The 19,225-nt window shown below is 39.0% G+C and overlaps 1 protein-coding gene across 1 annotated transcript in view; it reads right to left on the bottom strand.

Moving 5' to 3' along the window:
* cers3a (ceramide synthase 3a) overlaps positions 1 to 19,225 on the bottom strand; it is a 44,886-nt gene that overhangs the window by 17,082 nt on the left and 8,579 nt on the right. Inside the window, exon 3 of the mRNA XM_061875632.1 lies at positions 1,303 to 1,476. Coding sequence (XP_061731616.1) covers positions 1,303 to 1,476 — 174 coding nt within the window. The remainder of the gene's footprint in view (positions 1 to 1,302; positions 1,477 to 19,225) is intronic.

Here is a 19,225-nt window from a genome sequence, read left to right as displayed (position 1 = left end):
GAATTATTATTGTTTTAATTCTGTTTTTACAGGGGGGAGAAAAAAATAGTAAAAATGTGTGAAACAGAGCAAAGGAATTGGACTGTAATGAGAAAAAGCTGAAAAGTTTTAACTAATAATATTATTATTAATATACATAGTCACCAACAACACAAAAATGTGTCTTTAAATGTTTTATATCAAATCGCCCCCCGCCCCATACTTGACTTTTCAGTATGGGGCCCTTGGTGGAAAAAATTTGGACGCCCCCGGTCTAAAATATTAGGAGCTCTCAAAAATAAAAAGGAATTCTACTTTAAATATCAACAGAGTTTAGTTAGTTAATAATAAAAAATAAATACTAACATATGAATGAATTAAAAAAATTACAAAAACCAAAATAGACACAGTTAAATGTGAAACTGAACATTAACATTTTTGTGCATGCTAAACTTTTGACACAATCATATTATTATTATTTATATTTTATTCTGTATGAAAACCGAAAACCGTGAGGGGAAAAAATATATATTTTGTTTTAATATGATTTTTGCAGGAGGATAAAGAAATCCCACTGTTTAATATGTTTGTGTTTATCCTTAACTAATGAGAGCATCCTACTCATTTTGTCTGTCCTCAAACTCATCGTAGTTGTGGGGACTGTGACGCAAAAGTTTGTTTACATGTACAATTTTCTCCGACGCTGCCACGGAAAGACGTGTTTTATGCCACTCCTATGTCTCATTTTGTCCACCAAATTTTTTATGCTGTGCGTGAATACTAACTTATGAATTAATTTGAAAAATTACTACAACCATAATAAACACAGTTATATGTGAAACTGAACAGTAATATTTTCGTGCGGGCAGAACTTTTGACACAATCGTATTATTATTATTTTTATTATATTCTTACATTGGGGGAAAAACAAGAAAAAAAACCAGGAAGAAAATCGGTATGTCATGAGAAAAGGCTGAAAGGTTCTAACTAATAATTAATATAAATATAATACAAAGCTGACACAATATCTGTTTTTAGCATTAAAAAAAATACATCAATTTTGCCACAGCATACTTTGACTTGGTGGAAAAAGTTTGGACACCACTGAAGTAAAGTATCAAAAGTATCGACATTTCAGTATCGATCTGCACATCACTAATTATTAGCATGACAACGGTACAAAAACAACATTGTTCGACTTTCAGGTGTTTTTGCATACAAACAAGATGGATGGTTTCGATTGGAGAACCCCGTACACCTGAGAGTCTAACCGTCCAATCACATACACCCCATGTTCTTGTCCTAAAGTTAACGCCGTCCTACCTCTCAAAGACGTGTCTGACCAACAGGAAGGCGAAGGCGTAGGGGACCACGACGTAAAGGTGTGAGGCTTTGGCATAGACCCGCCCCTCTTTGTCCTCCAGGTCCGTCCAGGTCAGGTTCCCCGGCAACCATATTCTGTCCCACCAGAACCACTCGTACAGAACGTCCAACATCCTGAGGGGCGGGAAGGCGAGTTAGTGATGAGGGGGCGGGGCTATCTCTTGGTCATTTATGATGAGGCTGCATTAGGAAGGACGTTAATGCCAGTTGTCATTCACAAATTGACATCATTAAACACTGTATTGTCAAGCTCCGCCCCTTAGGTACCTGGCTAAAAAGTCCTCACTAGGAAGGGCAGGGACTAACTTGAGTGGTTGTAATGCGGAATTATAAAGGAGTGAGGAAAAAGAAGCTGGTAAATGTGATAATTCTTAATATTTGTGTAACTAGGAACTAAGTACTCAGTATACTATGCACACTGTGCAACCCTTGGGCCCAAAACTGGCATACCTTGGATCAGTGTTTCTCCAACTGTGGTAGGTGTACCACTGAAGCTCCATCTAGTGGTATGATTCATTATTTAGGAAAAGTGTTTTATTTTCCGATATTCAAACAGTGTTACTGTTCAAAGTACAGTACAGGACAAAAGTTTGGACACACCTTCGCCTCATTCAATGCGCTTTCTTTAGTTTTGTGACTGCATTACATTGTAGATTGTCACTGAAAGCATTAAAACTATGAAACCTGTGGAGTGAAAACCATTTCAGGTGACTACCTCTTGAAGCTCATCGAGAGAATGCCAAGACTGTGCAAAGCAGTAATCAGAGCAAAGGGTGGCTATTTTGAAGAAACTAGAATATAAAACACGTTTTCAGTTATTTCACCTTTTTTTGTTGAGTACTGGTACATAACTCCACATGTGTTCATTCATAGTTTTGATGCCTTCAGTGACAATCTACATATATAATAGTCATGAAAATAAAGAAAACGCATTGAATGAGAAGGTGTGTCCAAACTTTTGGCATGTACACTGTTTGTGTGTGTATGTATATATATATATATATATATATATATATATAATTTATTTATTTATATTTTTTTAAATATTATATATATTGCACTAAATCAGCCATATATATATATATATATATATATATATATATATATATAAATAAATAACAAAATAAATACATACATACACACATACATATATACATATATATATAAACATAAATATACATATATGTAAAAATAAATATTTACATACATACACATACACATATATAAAAATAAATATATACATATATACACACATATATGTATATATTTATTTTTAACTATGTATAAATAAATATATACACACATATATAAAAATACATACATATATACACACACACATATACATATATACATATTAATATATATAAATATGTGTATATTGTAGCTGAGATAGGCACCAGCGCCCCCCACGACCCCAAAGGGAATAAGCGGTAAAAAAAAAAAATATATATATATATATATAAATTCAATAAAATGATCTTGGCCAGGTATATGTATATAACATGGCAGATACATACATACATATACATATATATATATATATATATATATATATATATATATAGGGACGGCGTGGCGCAGTGGGAGAGTGGCCGTGCGCAACCCGAGGGTCACTGGTTCAATCCCCACCTAGTACCAACCTCGTCACGTCCGTTGTGTCCTGAGCAAGACACTTCACCCTTGCTCCTGATGGGTGCTGGTTGGCGCCTTGCATGGCAGCTCCCTCCATCAGTGTGTGAATGTGTGTGTGAATGGGTAAATGTGGAAGTAGTGTCAAAGCGCTTTGATTACCTTGAAGGTAGAAAAGTGCTATACAAGTACAACCCATTTATCATTTATCACATATACATATTTATATATATATATATATATATATTCAATAAAATGATTTTGGCCAGTTATATGTATATAACATGGCAGATACATACATACATTATATTGTTTTTATTCTTTTTGTAATATTTCTCTATTTTGTTTCCTTTTAAACCCCCATTATTTACTTTTTTTTTAAAAATTGATCTCAACTCTGTACACTGCTGCTGGAATTTTAATTTTCCTGAAGGAACTCTCCTGAAGGAATCAATAAAGTACTATCTATCTATCTATATACATATATTTTTTTTTACATACATACATACATACATACATATATATATATATATATATATGTATGTATGTATATATATATATATATATATATAAACACAGCCAAGTCCTGCCTGCTTTATCTCTTATTCTAGCTCAGTAGGCGCTGTAAAATGAACATGTTTTGTCTACTGTATCAACATCAATGTTGCTATGAATCATTGACTAGGCTGCAATTACCCAACCTCAAATATTTCACTCTGCTACTTATTAGTAGACATTGTGCATACAGTGGGACCTCAATTTACAAACCTGTCTGTTTGCTAACTTTTGAATTCAAGAACTCTTAGATGGAGCCAATAATGCCTCCGTATGTGAACCGTGTCTGTGTGCGAACACTTCATTCATTCTGCATATGTCCCGCCTGCAGGCAAAAAGCAGGGGTTGACATTTTTTGACAAGGCGGAGTCCTCCACATCACTTGCCGCTCAGGACACTACTCTTCACTTCTCAGCGCCTCAGCATGTGTGCCTTGTCCGTGTGTTTTCGCCTTTTGACAAGTTTTGTTCATTTTGCTAATTGAACAAGTTGCAAAAGACAACAGACCAGCGTGGAAAGATGGCGGGAATCACCGTGGAGTTGAACAAAAGAATAAATGGCGCTCACAAGTATGGAAGAACCTACTCAGTGGCCTACTGGTTAGACTGTCCGCCCTGAGATCGTCAGGTTGTGAGTTCAAACCCCCGGCCAAGTTATACCAAAGACTATAAAAATGGGACCTATTACCCCCCTGCTTGGCACTCAGCATCAAGGCTTGGAATTGAGGGTTAAATCACCAAAAATGATTCCCGAGTGTGGCCACTGCTCCCCTCACCTCCCAGGGGGTGATCAAGGGTGATTGGTCAAATGCAGAGAATAATTTCGCCACACCTAGTGTGTGTGTGACAATCATTGCTACTTTAACTTTAAGAATCGACATAGCAAGTTTTAACTGTGATGAGACCTGACTTCTCTGAAAAATATGCCAAAGCAGACTTTTTTCACAGCGGAGGAGAAGCCCTATGCCTTGTTCAGCGACACCTATTTCAAGCACACACACACACACACACACACACACACACACACACACACACACACACACACACACACACACACACACACAGCCCCTCCCTTTTCACCCTCTGTCTCTCTGCTCCTTTCTGATCAACTTCTCATTTGGATTTTACTTTAAATTTAAATTATTAAATTTATATATTTAAAATCTTTATCATAGTAGCAATACAGTTGTTAAAGTTCAGGATTTCTGTGATTGCTGATTGTTAGTGAGGGCACCAAAGGGACTTAGTGTGTGTGTGTGTGTGTGTGTGTGTGTGTGTGTGTGTGTGTGTGTTAGCAGAGGAGGACAGTAGCTTGTTGTTTTAGATCAGGGGTGTTAAACTCATTTTAGCTCAGGTTAAAATAGCATGTTAGCATTGATTAGCTGGCAGTCATGCCGTGACCAAATATGTCTGATTAGCAAGAAGAAAATCTGTGCACACGAGAGCCGGACTAATAAATTCATGGCATTAAAACTAAAAAAATAAAGACAACTTCAGATTGTTTTCAATCAATCAATCAATCAATGTTTACTTATATAGCCCTAAATCACTAGTGTCTCAAAGGGCTGCACAAACCACTACGACATCCTCGGTAGGCCCACATAAGGGCAAGGAAAACTCACACCCAGTGGGACGTCGGTGACAATGATGACTATGAGAACATGATACTGTGATACTGATGATACTGATGACTATGAGAACATATGAGAACATGATACTGTGAAAGATCAATCCATAATGGATCCAACACAGTCGCGAGAGTCCAGTCCAAAGCGGATCCAACACAGCAGCGAGAGTCCCGTTCACAGCGGAGCCAGCAGGAAACCATCCCAAGCGGAGGCGGATCAGCAGCGCAGAGATGTCCCCAGCCGATACACAGGCGAGCAGTACATGGCCACCGGATCGGACCGGTCTCCCTCCACCAAGGAGAGTGGGACATAGAAGAAAAAGAAAAGAAACGGCAGATCAACTGGTCTAAAAAGGTAAAAAGGGAGTCTATTTAAAGGCTAGAGTATACAAATGAGTTTTAAGGTGAGACTTAAATGCTTCTACTGAGGTAGCATCTCGAACTGTTACCGGGAGGGCATTCCAGAGTACTGGAGCCCGAAATGAAAAAGCTCTACAGCCCGCAGACTTTTTTTGGGCTCTAGGAATCACTAATAAGCCGGAGTCTTTTGAACGCAGATTTCTTGCCGGGACATATGGTACAATACAATCGGCAAGATAGGATGGAGCTAGACCGTGTAGTATTTTATACGTAAGTAGTAAAACCTTAAAGTCACATCTTAAGTGCACAGGAAGCCAGTGCAGGTGAGCCAGTATAGGTATATATGTATGTATATATGTATATAAAGGTATATACAGTATAGGTATATATGTATATATATATGTATATAAAGGTATATACAGTATAGGTATATATGTATGTATATATGTATATAAAGGTATATACAGTATAGGTATATATGTATGTATATAAAGGTATATACAGTATAGGTATATATGTATGTATATATGTATATAAAGGTATATACAGTATAGGTATATATGTATGTATATATGTATATAAAGGTATATACAGTATAGGTATATATGTATGTATATATGTATATAAAGGTATATACAGTACAGGCGTAATGTGATCAAACTTTCTTGTTCTTGTCAAAAGTCTAGCAGCCGCATTTTGTACCAACTGTAATCTTTTAATGCTAGACATGGGGAGACCCCAAAACAATACGTTACAGTAGTCGAGGGGAGACGTAACAAACGCATGGATAATGATCTCAGCGTCTTTAGTGGACAAAATGGAGCGAATTTTAGCGATATTACGGAGATGAAAGAAGGCCGTTTTAGTAACGCTTTTAATGTGTGCCTCAAAGGAGAGAGTTGGGTGGAAGATAATACCCAGATTCTTTACCGTGTCGCCTTGTTTAATTGTTTGGTTGTCAAATGTTAGAGTTGTATTATTAAATAGAGTTCGGTGTCTAGCAGGACCGATATCAGCATTTCCGTTTTTTTGGCGTTGAGTTGCAAAAAGTTAGCGGACATCCATTGTTTAATTTCATTAAGACACGCCTCCAGCTGACTACAATCCGGCATGTTGGTCAGCTTTAGGGGCATGTAGAGTTGGGTGTCATCAGCATAACAGTGAAAGCTAACACCGTATTTGCGTATGATGTCCCCTAGCGGCAGCATGTTTTGACAAGAACAAGAAAGTTTGATTGCTGATCCGCCTCCGCTTGGGATGGTTTCCTGCTGGCTCCGCTGTGAACGGGACTCTCGCTGCTGTGTTGGATCCGCTTTGGACTGGACTCTCGCGACTGTGTTGGATCCATTGTGGATTGAACTTTCACAGTATCATGTTAGACCCGCTCGACATCCATTGCTTTCCTCCTCTCCAAGGTTCTCATAGTCATCATTGTCACCGATGTCCCACTGGGTGTGAGTTTTCCTTGCCCTTATGTGGGCCTACCGAGGATGTCGTAGTGGTTTGTGCAGCCCTTTGAGACACTAGTGATTTAGGGCTATATAAGTAAACATTGATTGATTGATTGATAGATGCTGAAGAGTGCAGGGCCAAGGACCGAACCCTGGGGAACTCCACACGTTACCTTAACGTAGTCCGAGGTCACATTGTTATGGGAGACACACTGCATCCTATCAGTAAGATAAGAGTTAAACCAAGACAGGGCTAAGTCTGACATACCAATTCGTGTTTTGATACGTTCTAATAAAATATTATGATCGACAGTATCGAAAGCAGCGCTAAGATGGAGGAGCAGCAACATAGATGACGCATCAGAATCCATCGTTAGCAATAGATCATTAGTCATTTTTGCGAGGGCTGTCTCCGTGGAGTGATTTGCCCTGAAACCGGATTGAAAGGTTTCACATAGATTGTTAGACGCTAAGTGTTCATTTAACTGCTCCGCAACAATTTTTTCGAGGATTTTGGAAATAAAGGGAAGGTGAGACACCGGTCGGTAGTTTACCATGAGGTCAGGATCGAGGTTAGGTCTTTTAAGAAGAGGATGAATAACCGCTTTTTTGAATGCTAGGGGAACAGTGCCCGAGGAAAGTGATAAGTTTATAATATTTAGCACTGATGGACCTAATAATACAAAGAGCTCCTTACTTTGGCAAAAAATAAAACAAACACATTCTGAAAATATTACAATCAAAATATAGAAAAACATACCGGCAGCGGTGAAGTTTAGATGCATGAAGGAAAGAAGAAAGTGAATGAATGTTTATAACTGAATAATTAATTAATAATTATTATTTTTTAATGAATTAAGTCACGTTTGTGACAACCTTTTTTTCCTTAACACAATATAGAATGTGAGATATAACAGGATAGTGCATACATTTGTCATTTGGATGATCCCTGTACACATAGCAATTTTCGTAGAATAATACACAACTCACAAAATGTTTTTTCTACTGTGTCTATGACTACGTCAGAGTTAGACATGCGTTCTACTGAGGTGGCAAATTATGATGCGTTCAGTTTATCGCAGCGCCAAGTAGACAATCTGAAAATTCCCGTCATATCAATTCCTAGATATGGTCGGAATTATTTTAAGTACACTGCGCATAATAAATGCAACATTATTAATATTGCTACTACGGATAATTTTATCAACAACTCCTTAAAACAGCCCACTACCTGTAATATGGGCTTTCTAAACATCAGATCTTTGTCTCCCAAAACGTTATTAGTCAATGAGGTCATTAGAGACAACAATCTTAACGTCATCGGTCTTAGCGAAACCTGGCTTAAACCAGACGACTTTTTTGCGATAAATGAGTCCTCCCCTCCTAACTATACGTATGTGCATATTGCCCGTCACCTCAAAAGGGGAGGGGGTGTCGCACTAATATACAACGAAAACTTTAACTTTAGTCCTAACTTAAATAATAAATATAAATCGTTTGAGGTGCTTTCTATGATGTCTGCCACACCTCTGCCTCTGTGCCTGGCCGTTATCTACCGCCCCCCAGGGCCCTATTCGGACTTTATTAGTGAATTCTCAGAGTTTGTTGCTGATCTAGTGACGCACGCCGATAATATAATCATAATGGGGGACTTTAATATCCATATGAATACCCCATTGGACCCACCGTGCGTGGCGCTCCAGACTATAATTGATAGCTGTGGTCTTACACAAATAATAAATGAACCGACGCATCGCAGCGGTAATACGATAGACCTAGTGCTTGTCAGAGGTATCACCGTTTCCAAAGTTATGATACTCCCGTATACTAAAGTAATGTCCGATCATTACCTTATAAAATTCGAAGTTCAGACTCATGTTCGGCAAGCTAATAATAATAATAACTGCTATAGCAGCCGCAACATTAATGCTGCCACAACGACGACTCTTGCGGACCTACTGCCCTCGGTAATGGCACCGTTCCCAAAGTATGTGGGCTCTATTGATAACCTCACTAACAACTTTAACAACGCCCTGCGCGAAACCATTGATAGTATAGCACCGCTGAAGTTAAAAAAGGCTCCAAAAAGGCGTACGCCGTGGTTTACTGAAGAAACTAGAGCTCAGAAATTATTATGTAGAAAGCTGGAACGCAAATGGCGCACGACTAAACTTGAGGTGCACCATCAAGCATGGAGTGATAGTTTAATAACTTATAAACGCATGCTTACCTCAGCTAAAACTAATTATTACTCAAATCTCATCCGCATTAATAAAAACGATCCAAAATTTTTGTTTAGTACAGTAGAATCGCTAACCCAACAAGGGACTCCTTCCAGTAGCTCCACCCATTCGGCAGATGACTTTATGAAGTTCTTTAATAAGAAAATTGAAGTCATTAGAAAGGAGATTAAAGACAATGCGTCCCAGCTACAACGGGGTTATAGTAACACAGATACGATTGTATATAGGGCGTATACTGCAAATATCCAAAATAGTTTCTCTCGTTTTGATGAAATAACATTAGAAGGATTGTTACAACGTGTAAATGGAATAAAACAAACAACATGTTTACTTGACCCACTTCCTGGGAAACTTATCAAGGAGCTTTTTGTATTATTAGGTCCATCAGTGCTAAATATTATAAACTTATCACTTTCCTCGGGCACTGTTCCCCTAGCATTCAAAAAAGCGGTTATTCATCCTCTGCTTAAAAGAACTAACCTCGATCCTGACCTCATGGTAAACTACCGACCGGTGTCTCACCTTCCCTTTATTTCCAAAATCCTCGAAAAAATTGTTGCAGAGCAGCTAAATGAACACTTAGCGTTTAACAATCTATGTGAAACCTTTCAATCCGGTTTCAGGGCAAATCACTCGACTGAGACAGCCCTCGCAAAATTGACTAATGATCTATTGCTAACGATGGACTTTGATGCGTCATCTATGTTGCTGCTCCTCGATCTTAGCGCTGCTTTCGATACCGTCGATCATAATATTTTATTAGAACGTATCAAAACACGAATTGGTATGTCAGACTTAGCCCTGTCATGGTTTAACTCTTATCTTACTGATAGGATGCAGTGTGTCTCCCATAACAATGTGACCTCGGACTACGTTAAGGTAACGTGTGGAGTTCCCCAGGGTTCGGTCCTTGGCCCTGTACTCTTCAGCATCTACGTGCTGCCGCTAGGTGACATCATACGCAAATACGGTGTTAGCTTTCACTGTTATGCTGATGACACCCAACTCTACATGCCCCTAAAGCTGACCAACATGCCGGATTGTAGTCAGCTGGAGGCGTGTCTTAATGAAATTAAACAATGGATGTCCGCTAACTTTTTGCAACTCAACGCCAAAAAAACGGAAATGCTGATTATCGGTCCTGCTAGACACCGACCTCTATTTAATAATACAACACTAACATTTGACAACCAAATAATAAAACAAGGTGACTCTGTAAAAAATCTGGGTATTATATTCGACCCAACTCTCTCCTTTGATACACACATTAAAAGCGTTACTAAAACGGCCTTCTTTCATCTCCGTAATATCGCTAAAATTCGCTCCATTTTGTCCACTAAAGACGCTGAGATCATTATCCATGCGTTTGTTACGTCTCGTCTCGATTACTGTAACGTATTATTTTCGGGTCTCCCCATGTCTAGCATTAAAAGATTACAGTTGGTACAAAATGCGGCTGCTAGACTTTTGACAAGAACAAGAAAGTTTGATCACATTACGCCTGTACTGTATATACCTTTATATACATATATACATACATATATACCTATACTGTATATACCTTTATATACATATATACATACATATATACCTATACTGTATATACCTTTATATACATATATACATACATATATACCTATACTGTATATACCTTTATATACATATATACATACATATATACCTATACTGTATATACCTTTATATACATATATACATACATATATACCTATACTGGCTCACCTGCACTGGCTTCCTGTGCACTTAAGATGTGACTTTAAGGTTTTACTACTTACGTATAAAATACTACACGGTCTAGCTCCATCCTATCTTGCCGATTGTATTGTACCATATGTCCCGGCAAGAAATCTGCGTTCAAAGGACTCCGGCTTATTAGTGATTCCCAAAGCCCAAAAAAAGTCTGCGGGCTATAGAGCGTTTTCCGTTCGGGCTCCAGTACTCTGGAATGCCCTCCCGGTAACAGTTCGAGATGCCACCTCAGTAGAAGCATTTAAGTCTCACCTTAAAACTCATCTGTATACTCTAGCCTTTAAATAGACCTCCTTTTTAGACCAGTTGATCTGCCGCTTCTTTTCTCTTTCCTATGTCCCCCCCTCCCTTGTGGGTCCGGTCCGATGACCATGGATGAAGTACTGGCTGTCCAGAGTCGAGACCCAGGATGGACCGCTCGTCGGAACCCAGGATGGACCGCTCGCCTGTATCGGTTGGGGACATCTCTACGCTGCTGATCCGCTTGAGATGGTTTCCTGTGGACGGGACTCTCGCTGCTGTCTTGGATCCGCTTGAACTGAACTCTCGCGGCTGTGTTGGAGCCACTATGGATTGAACTTTCACAGTATCATGTTAGACCCGCTCCACATCCATTGCTTTCGGTCCCCTAGAGGGGGGGGGTTGCCCACATCTGAGGTCCTCTCCAAGGTTTCTCATAGTCAGCATTGTCACTGGCGTCCCACTGGATGTGAATTCTCCCTGCCCACTGGGTGTGAGTTTTCCTTGCCCTTTTGTGGGTTCTTCCGAGGATGTTGTAGTCGTCATGATTTGTGCAGTCCTTTGAGACATTTGTGATTTGGGGCTATATAAATAAACATTGATTGATTTGTTTTAAAAACGCTTACAAAAACGTGGGACCCCAAAAATGTATTGTGGGAACCCATTTTTATGACTTGATGGGGCTCCTGAAAATTCCTAGCACCAACACTGATGGAGTTTTGGTTTGTGCTGTGGCCTGCGGGCCGGTTCTAATACTAATCTAATACTAATACTAATGTGCTGAAAATTGTAATTTTCCTGAAGGAACTCTCCTGACGGAATAAATAAAGTACTATCTAATCTAATCTAATCAAATATCATGCCGGGGGCCATTGATAATTAATTAGCGGACCGGATCTGGCCCGCGGGCCTTGACTTTGACACCACTGTTTTACATTGTAAATAGAGAGAAAGTTGATCCATCACCTCCTTGTTATGTTCGACACCGAGTACTGTCCAGCACTATGTTGTGTTCAAAGTGTGCCAACCTTCACTAAAACATGCACGTTATTATTCATATTTACAATGTTTCTTGAGGAGAAATTTGCTTCACTATATGAACTTTTCGATTTTCAGACCCGGTTTAAGAACCAATTAGGTTCCTAAATTGAGGTCCACCTGTATTTTGCATTTGCCATGATAAAAAAAGCTGTTATTGTAGACCGGGGGTCGGAAACCCGCGGCTCCGCCGCCCTAGTGGCTCTCTGGAGCTTTTTCAAAAATATATGAAAATGGAAAAAGATGAGGGGGAAAAAAAAAATTATTTTTTGTTTAAATATGGTTTCTGGAGGAAGACAAACACAAACCATCATAATTTTAATAAAGCACACTGTTTATATTAAACATGCTTCATTGATTCGAGTATTTGAGGAGCGCCGTTTTGTCCTACTAATTTTGGCGGTCCTTGAACTCACCGTAGTTTGTTTACTTGTATAACTTTCTCCGACTTTCTAAGACGTGTTTTATGCCACTGCTTTTTCTGTCTAATTTTGTCCACCAAACTTTTAACGTTGTGCATAAATGCACAAAGGTGAGTTTTGTTGATGTTATTGACTTACGTGGAGTGCTAATCAGACATATTTGGTCAATGCATGACTGCAAGCTAATCGATGCTAACATGCTATTTAGGCTAGCTGTATGTACATATTGCATCATTATGCCTCATTTGTAACTATATTTGAGCTCATTTAGTTTATTTTAACTCCTCTTAATTAAATTTATATCTCATGACACACTATCTGTATGTAATACGGCTTTTATTTTTTAGCGGCTCCAGACGTATTAGTTTTTGTATTTTTGGTCCAATATGGCTCTTTCAACATTTTGGGTTGCCGACCCCTGTTTTAGACAAAAGGCCATAACACATAAAAAAAATGCAAAAATACAAATGTTAGACTTAGACAAACTTTAATGTGGGAAATTCTTCCACACAGTAGCTCAGTCACAAAGGATGGAAAAGATAATGCAAACAAGTGAACAAAAAGAGGGCGAAAACTAAATGGTATAAAGTGGACTAAAAATCTACCATAGTAGCGACTTGTCCAGGGTGTACCCCGCCTCCCGCCCGATTGTAGCTGAGATAGGCGCCAGCGTCCCCCGCGACCCCAAAAGGGAATAAGCGGTAGAATATGGAAGGATGGATGGATATATGTAACTACTTTTACTTTTTTGCCATTACTTTTTCATTACATGGTCACTACTGCCTAGTTTCTCTTGTTATATTCTTATTTTACTGTTGTATTTTAATTCCCATTGTTGCTTTTTATTTTTATTCTTATTGTATTATTTTTCTATTTTGTTTCCATTTATACCCCCATTATTTACTTTTCAAATTTGATCTCAACTCTGTACACTGCTGCTGGAATTTAAATTTTCCCGAGGGAATCAATAAAGTACTATCTATCTATTTATCCATCTAATATTTACATACTATATATACAGTATATGTCAGGTTCAAACACTGATGACATCTATTAAACAAGACAAAAGGCAAGGAATCAAACAGAGACAGACTTAAAATTGGACTCAGATCTGAGGAGAGACATGGCCACTGTACACCTTGTACAGTCCTGCACCAAGCTCTAACGAAAAAGGTTTTCGTCTCCACAGCGGAATCTTCCAAGACCTTGCTTGGTCGACCAAGGACAGCTCTCATCTGTTCAATGGAAACTCAGAGAGCCGAAAGTTTTTCTAACAGTATATAATATATAATGATATATTGTATTATTATATTAGATTAGATTATTATGCAATATATACAATATATAACAAATCCCAATTACCATGCACAATATTACAGTATATGTAACAGCTGCAGCAAAAAAAAAAAGGGCAGCATAAAATAAAGAGTTATTAAGTTAATAGGACCCAGCAAAAAATGGTCGCTAACAAAGAAGGTGTCAGGTAATAGACAAATATCATCTATTGCTGTATGGCGAGTGATTACACAGCTGTAAATGTTGTCAAAATAGATCATTCTGAAGTTCTTTAAAGATTTGAAGTATTGAAAGTAAATTAAAAAAAATGTATATATATTGCTGACTAATGCTACTTTTATGAGCGGGTCCTTTTTTGGGTCCGAACAGTAAATAAGTGTCTATAGTCTATCTTATTGCATTAGGGATAGTGTACTCTTTGAATTGTGAGCTAGTGTGGCCGCGCTGAAATAAACTTCCCTTGGTGACGCCTAAAGAGCCGTGCAAGACAACGTGCTAACTCACTGGCGAGTACGTTGAGGTTCCATGCAAAGAACGGTCCACGTAAGACGTAATGATCAACACGCCATGAGCGTGCACGTGAGGGCCTGCATGCATTGGAGAACTGTTGACTGTAAACACCAAAACGTTTAAACGCCTCCAGGGTTGTCTTCACAACACCGGCGGCTCACACAACTGCCGCAAAAAGAGCTTTTTCACAAATGTATGAAAACAGAAAAAGATGAGGGGGATAAAATATATGTTTTGTTGTAATATGGTTTCTGTAGGAGGATAAACATGACACAAACCTCCCTAATTGTTAGAAATCCCACTGTTTAATATGTTTGTGTTTATCCTTGACCGATGAGAGTATTTGGCGAGCGCCGTTTTGCCCTACGAATTTTGTCGGTCCTTGAACTCACCGTAGTTGTGGAGACTGTGATGCAACAGTTTGTTTACATGTACAACTTTCTCCGACGCTGCCACCGAGAGAATTGTTTTATGCCACTCCTTTGTCTCATTTTGTCCACCAAATATTTTATGCTGTGCGTGAATGTACAAAGGTGAGCTTTGTTGACCTTATTGACTTGTTGGAGTGCTAATCAGGCATATTTGGTCATTGCAAGCTATTTGATGCTGCTATTTGATGCTAACATGCTATTTAGGCTGGCTGTATGTACATATTGTATTATTATGCCTCGTTTGTAGCTATATTTGAGCTCATTTAATTTCTCTTACTTATATCCTCTGCATATTTTTTTTTTTTTTTTTTTTGCATGTCTAATGACAAATTATCTGTATTTACTATTGACTGACAAACATGAGGACAAACATGACAGAAACCTCCCTAATTGTTAGAAATATCCCTGTTTAATATGTTTGTGTTTATCCTTGACCAATGAGCGTATTTGGCGAGCACCGTTTTGCCCTACGAATTTTGTCGGTCCTTGAACTCACCATAGTTGTGGGGACTGTGACGCAACAGTTTGTTTACATGCACAACTTTCTCCGATGCTGCCACCGAGCGAAGTGTTTTATGCCACTCCTTTGTCTCAGTTTGTCCACCAAATATTTTATACTGTGCTTGAATGCACAAAAGTGAGCTTTGTAAACGTTATTGCCTCAATATTAACATGCTATTTAGGCTAGCTTAATGTACATATTACAACATTATGCCTCATTTGTAGGTATATTTGAGCTCATTTAATATACTTTACTAATGTCTTCTGTGTATTTTTTGTTGCATGTTTCATGACACATTATCTGTATGTAATATTGGCTGACAAACATGAGGACAAACATGACACAAACCTCCCTAATTGTTAGAAATCTCACTGTTTGATATGTTTGTTTTCATCTTTAACCAATGAGCGTATTTGGCGAGCGCCGTTTTGCCCTACTAATTTTGTCGGTCCTTGAACTCACCATAAATGTGGGGACTGTGACTCAACAGTTTTTTTTACATGCACAACTTTCTCTGACGCTGCCATAGAAAGACGTGTTTCATGCCGCTCCTTCTTTGTCTCTTTTTGTCCACCAAACCTTTTATGCTGTGCGTGAATGCACAAAGGTGAGCTTTGTTGAGGTTATTGACTTGTTGGAAGAGCTAATCAGGCTTATTTAGTCACTGCAAGGTAATTAATACTAACATACTATTTAGGCTAGCTTTATGTACATATTGCAATATTATGCCTCGTTTGTAGGTATATTTGAGCTCATTTAATATCCTTTACTTATGTCCTCCGCGTATTTGTTTTTTGAATGACTCATGATAAATTATCTGTATGTAATATTGGCTGACAAACATGAACCAAACCTTCTTAATTGTTAGAAATATCCCTGTTTAATATGTTTGTGTTTATCCTTGACCGATGAGAGTATTTGGCGAGCGCCATTTTGCCCTACGAATTTTGTCGGCCCTTGAACTCATCGTAGTTGTGGGGACTGTGACGCAACAGTTTGTTTACATGTACAACTTTCTCCGACGCTGCCACCGAGAGAAGTGTTTCATGCCACTCTTTTGTCTCAGTTTGTCCACCAAATGTTTTATGCTGTGCGTGAATGCACAAAGGTGAGCTTTGTTAAGGTTATTGACTCAGTACTAACATGCTATTTAGGCTAGCTGTATGTACATATTACAACATTATGCCTCGTTTGCAGGTATATTTGAGCTCATTTAATATCCTTTACTTATGTCCTCTGTGTATTTTTTTTTGCATGTTTCATGACACATTATCTGTATGTAATATTGGCTGACAAACATGAGGACAAAAATGACACAAACCTCCCTAATTGTTAGAAATCCCACTATTTAATATGTTTGTGTTCATCCTTGACTGATGAGCGTATTTGGCGAGCGCCGTTTTGCCCTACGAATTTTGTCGGTCCTTGAACTCACCATAAATTTGGGGACTGTGACGCAACAGTTTGTTTACGTGTACAACTTTCTCCGAAGCTGCCACAGAAAGATGTGTTTCATGCCGCTCATTCTTCAACTCGTTTTGTCCACCAAATGTTTTATGCTGTACATGAATGCACAAAAGTGAGCTTTGTTGACGTTATTGACTTGTTGGAGTGCTAATCAGGCATATTTGGTCATTGCAAGCTAATCGACGCTAACATGCTATTTAGGCTAGCTGTATGTACATACTGCATCATTATGCCTCATTTGTAGCTATATTTGAGCTCATTTAATTTCCCTTACTTATGTCCTCTGCGTATTTAATTTATATTTGCATGTCTCATGACACTATCTGTATGTAATATTGGCTGTGGCCCTGCGATGAGGTGGCGTCTTGTCCAGGGTGTACCCCGCCTTCCGCCCAATTGTAGCTGAGATAGGCTCCAGCGCCCCCCGCGACCCTGAAGGGGATAAGCGGTAGGAAATGGATGGATGGAATGTTAGCTGCATTTCTGATAGTTGTTTGAGTGCCATGTTGTTCCAGACCACAGCAAATGTTACCCGGCTTGCAAAGATTGCAATAAATTCATTTGAAGAACACGGCCGGCCTGTTTTACTAATGTTTTTTAATAGTGTAAAAATGTGTAGAATAAATATTCAAATTTCAACATTTCTGTCAAAGAAGAGTTGCGTCAGCCTGCGACACATCATTTTGATAGTAGGCCGTTATTGCTAATATGCAGTGGGGCAAAAAAGTATTTAGTCAGCCAGCGATTGTGCAAGTTCTCCCACTTCAAATGATGACAGAGGTCTGTCATGTTCATCATAGGTACACTTCAACTGTGAGAGACAGAATGTGGAAAAAAAAATCCAGGAATTGACATTGTAGGAATTTTAAATAATTTATTCGTAAATTATGGTGGAAAATAAGTATTTGGTCAACCATTCAAAGCTCTCACTGATGAAAGGAGTTTTTGGCTCCAAATCTCACGATACATGGCCCCATTCATTCTTTCCTTAACACGGATCAATCGTCCTGTCCCATTAGCAGAAAAACGGCCCCAAAGCATGATGTTTCCACCCCCATGCTTCACAGTAGGTATGGTGTTCTTGGGATAGAACTCAGTATTATTCGTCCTCCAAACACGACGAGTTGAGTTTATGCCAAAAAGTTCTATTTTGGTTTCATCTGACCACATGACATTCTCCCAATCCTCTGCTGTATCATCCATGTGCTCTCTGGCAAACTTCAGACAGACCTGGACATGCACTGGCTTAAGCAGGGGGACACGTCTGGCACTGCAGGCTATGATTCCCTGTCGGCGTAGTGTGTTACTGATGGTAACCTTTGTTACTTTGGTCCCAGCTCTCTGCAGGTCATTCACCTGGTCCCCTGGTGTGGTTCTGGGATTTTTGCTCACCGTTCTCATGATCATTTTGATCCCACGGGATGAGATCTTGCGTGGAGCCCCAGATCGAGGGAGATTATCAGTGGTCTTGTATGTCTTCCATTCTCTTAAAATTGCTCCCACAGTTGATTTTTTTCACACCAAGCTGCTTGCCTATTGTAGATTCACTCTTCCCAGTCTGGAGCAGGTCTACAATTGTTTTCCTGGTGCACTTCGACAGCTCTTTGGTCTTGGCCATAGTGGAGTTTGGAGTCTGACTGTTTGAGGCTGTGGACAGGTGTCTTTTATACAGATAACGAGTTCAAACAAGTGCTATTAATACAGGTAACGAGTGGAGGACAGAAGAACTTCTTAAAGAAGAAGTTACAGGTCTGTGAGAGCCAGAGATCTTCCTTGTTTGAAGTCACCAAATGCTTATTTTGCACCATAATTTACAAATAAATTATTTAAAATTCCTACAATGTGAATTCCTGGAATTTTTTTTCACATTCTGTCTCTCCCAGTTGAAGTGTACCTATGATGAAAATGACAGACCTCTGTCATCATTTTAAGTGGGAGAACTTGCACAATCGCTGGCTGACTAAATACTTTTTTGCCCCACTGTAGACACTTAATACATGTGTTGCCTTCATTATAACACTTATATAAGGTTTTTTTTCTTCCAACATTTTAGGTTACCGAAGTGGTTCAAAAGTCACTCTGGTTAAGAAGAAAGGGTCGCAAGAGACGGGTTTTCCCCCCGTCGTGGGACAAATAATGTGTATTTAATGTAAGGTTGGCTCGCAGTCTTTGTTTGCAACCCCCTCCCCCCCCCCCCCTCCACACACACACACACACACACACATTTAAGAGTTCCCTCCAGGAAGTACACAACTCAGCCCTGTGGGTACACAAAGAGCTTGTTTTCATTGTGGCTGATAAAGTTTCTCTCACACAACAAAGGCTG

Source organism: Nerophis ophidion, linkage group LG02, assembly GCF_033978795.1.
Source record: "Nerophis ophidion isolate RoL-2023_Sa linkage group LG02, RoL_Noph_v1.0, whole genome shotgun sequence".
NCBI lineage: Eukaryota > Metazoa > Chordata > Actinopteri > Syngnathiformes > Syngnathidae > Nerophis > Nerophis ophidion.
This window is presented reverse-complemented; position numbering and strand designations above follow the sequence as displayed.